This window comes from Silurus aristotelis, assembly GCF_946808225.1.
Source record: "Silurus aristotelis genome assembly, chromosome: 21".
Classification (NCBI taxonomy): Eukaryota; Metazoa; Chordata; class Actinopteri; order Siluriformes; family Siluridae; genus Silurus; species Silurus aristotelis.
In genome coordinates, this window is record NC_139594.1 from 2,886,645 (window position 1) to 2,891,644 (window position 5,000).

The following is a 5,000-nucleotide window of genomic DNA, read 5'->3' on the forward strand; positions in this document are numbered from 1 at the left end:
CGAAACGAAAGAAGGAAAATAGAGAAAAAATGGCCGCCGCGTTAGGGTTTTTTTTTTTGTCTCGGAGCGTGAGAACGAGGGATTCGTATGAAAACGTGAAAAAAACGAGTGAAAAAAAAAACCTAAATCTAAGAATCAAATCCACAGAGACCCTTTCCCTCTCTTTCTCTTTTACTCATCGTCTTCCTCTCTTTATATTCCTCCAAACTTTTGTTCTTGTCTCCTCTTTATTTTTTTCTCTCCGTTCGTTCTGCTTTCCTCTTTTGTATCTTCTTTTCCCTTTCTGCTTCTTCTCTTTCTCTCACCCTCTCCATCTATCCTTCTTTCTCTTTCTTTTGCTCCTCCCCCTCCTTTTCTTTCACCATCTCTTCTTCCTCTTCTGCTCTTCCTAACTTCTTTTTTCCTTTCTACTCCACTGTCTCTTCCCCACACTCCTCCTTTTTCTTTTTTTTTCTTTCTTTTTCTTTTTCTTGATATCTCTCTCACTCTCCCTTTACTCTATCTATTTTACTTCTCCCTCTTTTTATCCTTTATATGCTTCTTTTCTTCCTCCACTTATCCTTCTCTCTATTTTCCTCTCCTTCTTTTCCTTAATCTCCTACTTTTTCCTTTCTACTCATCTTTCTCTCCCCCTCCTACACTACCCTCCTCTCACCTTTCCTTTCTCTTTTTTCTTTTCCTTTACTTCTCTCTCTCTTTCCCTTCTTCCTTTCCATCCTTTCCTAATTTCTCTTTCTTTTTTCCTTTTTACTCCATTGTCTTTCCCCCTTTTCTCGCCCTCTTTTTTCTTTCTTTTCTTTACTTTCTCTTCCCTTACTCTATTCTTCTCTCTTCTCTACTTACTTTCTTTTCTGTCCTCTCATTTGTCCTCTCTTTTCTCCTGTAATTCTTTTTTCTCTTACTTTCCGTCTCACTTTCTCTTCCTCCTTCTCTCCCTCTCTTCCCCTTTCTTTCTCTCCTTTCTGATTCCGTGTCTCTCTCTCATCCTTTTCCGCTAGCTGTCTATCACTCCTTTTTCTAACCCTGGTTGTTTTTCTCTCTCTCTCTTTCTCAGCTTCGTCCCTGTACGGAGGAGGAGGAAGTGGAGGAGGAAGAGGAGGGTGTGAGGGCTTCAGAAGCTGCAGGTCGTCTCCGTCCCGCCGTCCCGTCATGGCTGTAGCTGTGTGGTTGTTGTGCACTTGCGCCGTCACCCTCAGTAACATCGCCCCCTCTGCTCAAGGTGAGAACTGCACCCTGAATAAAAAACCTCCACGTACCAACTGTCGCCATATGTGTACGATTCCCCTAAATTTGTCACGCAACGTGGGGGCAGAAGCCGTGTACAAACTCACGCCGTGTGTCTGAACACGCGTGGACGAGTGTGCTGTGGATGTTTGTGTGTAGCAGCAGGAGAGGCTTTGCTAACGGGGGTGTAGTTAAGCCTGCAAAGGGCGGAGGATCGAAGCAGGTCACAGAGCCACAGCGGCCGAGCGCACTGACACTCACACAAACACCATCTGCTGAGAGAGAGAGAGAGAGAGAGAGAGAGAGAGAGAGAGAGAGAGAAGAGGAAGAGAAAGAGAACTTTGGTGAACTCCAGCAAACAGCTCTTCATATTGAATACCTTTTCATCTTAGAACCTGGAAAAAAGTCACATCATTTGGACGAACAAAATATATCCACCAATCAGAGCAAAGATTCAGAAACTCTGCCTTTTGCATAAAATTGTGTGTGTGTGTGTGTGTGTGTGTTTGTGTGTGTGTGTGTGTGTGTGTGTGTGTGTGTGTGTGTTGGGGGGGGGGGTGATTGGGGAAAGACATTGCATCAGTTTGATGTTTTGTGTTTTAATTCAAATTGACACAAAATCAGTTACTGCACCTCTCTCTCTCTATATATATATATTATTTATTTATTTATTTATTTATTTATTTTTATTTTCAATTTGTGTGTGTGTGTTAAGGTGTGTGTGTTAAGGTGTGCCTTTGATTGTCCTCACCTCTGTTTGATGTTTTGGGATTCAGTACAAACTGACACAAAATAACTTTCTAAACGAATAATTTTTGCATGCCATCTTCGTGTGTGTTTGTGTGTGTGTGTGTGTGTGTGTGGGGGGGGGGGGGGTGTTTGGCTTTTAAGTCTGGCACTGTCACAATGTTTGCATGTCCAGGTGTGTTTGTGGCTCCTGCTCATGCCGAGTTTAATTTGCCGGCGCTCCTGAATTGATGTGCAGTGTTCACTGTTCCAGTGGACACACTTGGCCCCTGGCATCAGACTGTTTCATCAGAGCAGTGTGTGTGTGTGTGTGTGTGTGTGTGTGTGTGTGTGTGTGTGTGTGTGTGTGTGTTGGGTGGGTGGGTATGTGTTTCCAGCAGTATTAATAATGCATTAATAATCAATTGTGTGTTATCAAGTGCTAACAGATGCAGCCTGCAGAATTAGTGAAGCCTCAGATGAGCTACGGGATCATTGATCTCACACACGCACACACACACACACACACACACACACACACACACACACACACACACACACACACACACACAAATGGACAGACTGTTAATCATAGCATATAAAATTTCTGTTTTTTTGTGCCTGTGAGTGTCTCAGTATAGGGGGTGTAACCTGAATGTGTCATTGTCCATCATTGGCCTATATGTCTGTCAAACTCATTAAAGGAGGCGTGGCCTAAATGTCTGTCAGACTCATTAAAGGAGGCATGGCCAATATATCTGTCAGATCCAGTAAAGGAGGTGTGGCCTATATGTCTGTCAGACTGACTAAAGGAGGCGGGGCCTAAATGTCTGTCAGACTCAGTAAAGGAGGCATGGCCAATATATCTGTCAGATCCAGTAAAGAAGGTGTGGCCAATATATCTGCCAGACTCAGTAAAGGAGGCATGGTCTATGTGTCTGCCAGGCTCAGTAAAGGAGGTGTGGCCTATATGTCTGTCAGAGTCAGTAAAGGAGGCATTGCCTATATGTCTGTCAGACTAAGTAAAAAGGCGTGGCCTATATGTCTGTCTGACTCAATAAAGGAGGCGTGGTCTATGTGTCTGTCAGTCTCAGTATAGGAGGCGTGACCTATATGTCTGTCAGTCTCAGTATAGGAGGCGTGACCTATATGTCTGTCAGTCTCAGTATAGGAGGCGTGACCTATATGTCTGTCAGTCTCAGTATAGGAGGCGTGGCCTATATTTCTGCCAGACTTAATAAAGGAGGTGTGGCCTATATGTCTGTCAGACTCAGTAAAGGAGGTGTGGCCAATATATTTGTTAAATCCAACAAAGGAGGTGTGGCCTATGTTTGTCAGACTCAGTAAAGGAGGTGTGGCCAATATATCTGTCAGATCCAGCAAAGGAGGTGTGGCCTATATGTTTGTCAGACTCAGTAAAGGAGGCGTGGCCTATATATTATCAGACTCAGTAAACTCAGTGGCCTATAAGTGTGCACATGACAGTAAAGGGGGTGTGGCCTATCTGTACATCAGTCTCAATAAAGCGTGTCCTTTCAGTTTGCAGTGTCAATGAAGGAGGCGTGGCCTATTTGTGTATTAGTCCCAGGAAAAGAAGGTGTGGCCTAAATTAGACCTTTTATGAATATAACAGATCACAATGATGATCTCTAAATTCATCACAATTAATCCTATTCAAAATTTATCTTTCACACATCAGATTATGGCTGACATCGTGACATGACTCTACACACACACACACACACACACACACACACACACACACACACACACACACACACACACACACACACGCACTGTAACGCCGCTTTGTGTGAACTCTGATTTCCGACACAGTTCACAGCAGGAGACTCTGCAGGCTTCAGTCCAATGATGACTGGTGGATGTAAGACGCCTTCCAGTGCCTTTTATTCCCAGACAGAAATGAGACACGTCATGGACAGGTTCTGGCTCGGAATAAAAGCGAGCAGAAAGAAATGTGCAGAAATAATGGCACTCCCACATACACCTTGAAACTCAATCCAAATTTTACACAGCTAATATCGAGTTTTTTTTTTCTTTGTTTCCCCAGTTGTTTCTGCAAAACCCCGTAATTGCTGTTTATCAGAGGCTGTTGCGGATCTCATCTAAACACTGCGACTGAAAACAAGAGTTTAATATACAGTCATTTAAATGTTTATCATTTTGCAGACCTTGTGACCGAGAGTCCACTGAGCTACCACCTCCCTACATATAAAAACCTAAACGAAGTAAGACAAAACCTATCTTTGGCTCGTCATCCATTTTTCTCCTTGTTTATCATTTCCGCTCACTGTATACGTACGTAGCTTTGTTCTGCGCAGTGCCGCTGTTCCTCCAGAGAGGGCGACGTTTTACCTACTGCCTCTTTAAATGTGCGTCCACCAGAGCACTGCTGATGTCATTCGTTTTCCACAGTGTAAAAACGGCTCACTTTTCTAAAAAGAAGAAACTCAAATCTTGACTTTCAGCCTATTCCTCTCCCCCTCTCCTCCTCCTCCTCCTCCTCTTCGCTCTGCTTATCCTTTCTTTTTTTCTCTCCTCTTCCCCGAGTGAATGCGCAGCTGCTCTCAGCTCTTCTCCTCTCTGAATGTTTGATGATGCCGCTGTTTGTTTGGCTTCTGTAGATGCGGCGTCGATGAGGTGCCTGAAGCACGCAGGCCGCATTCACACACGCATTCACATGCAGGAGAGGCGTAATCAGGCTCCATGCAGCGCTTTCTCTCTGTGTGTGTGTGTGTGTGTGTGTGTGTGTGTGTGTGTGTTTATTCACACAGCTCCAGTCACTCAAACGCCACTTCCCCCTATCCGGCTCCGCCCCTTTCTTCCTCCAGTCGCCGTCATCTGTCGTTCAGCCACATCCGCTTCTCGACACATCCGTCTATCTCTTTTCCTCTTCCTACTCATCTCTCTTTACATTCCCTCTCTCTTTCATCCTCTTCATCATCCCTTTCTTCCTCCTTTCGATCAATCATCCTTGCCTCTCATCTCTCTTTACCCTCTTGGCCTGTCTTTCATCTCTCTCTCTCTCT

At 44.4% G+C, this 5,000-nt stretch overlaps 1 protein-coding gene across 6 annotated transcripts in view; it reads left to right on the top strand.

The window, feature by feature from the left end:
* The window catches only part of adgrl1a (adhesion G protein-coupled receptor L1a), a 202,916-nt gene that overhangs the window by 76,453 nt on the left and 121,463 nt on the right, over positions 1-5,000 (top strand). For all 6 annotated transcript variants that reach the window (XM_083524300.1, XM_083524302.1, XM_083524297.1 and 3 more), the window contains exon 2: positions 1,055-1,219. In XM_083524300.1, the coding sequence (XP_083380426.1) occupies positions 1,150-1,219 (70 nt within the window). In that variant the 5' untranslated portion in view covers positions 1,055-1,149. The remainder of the gene's footprint in view (positions 1-1,054; positions 1,220-5,000) is intronic.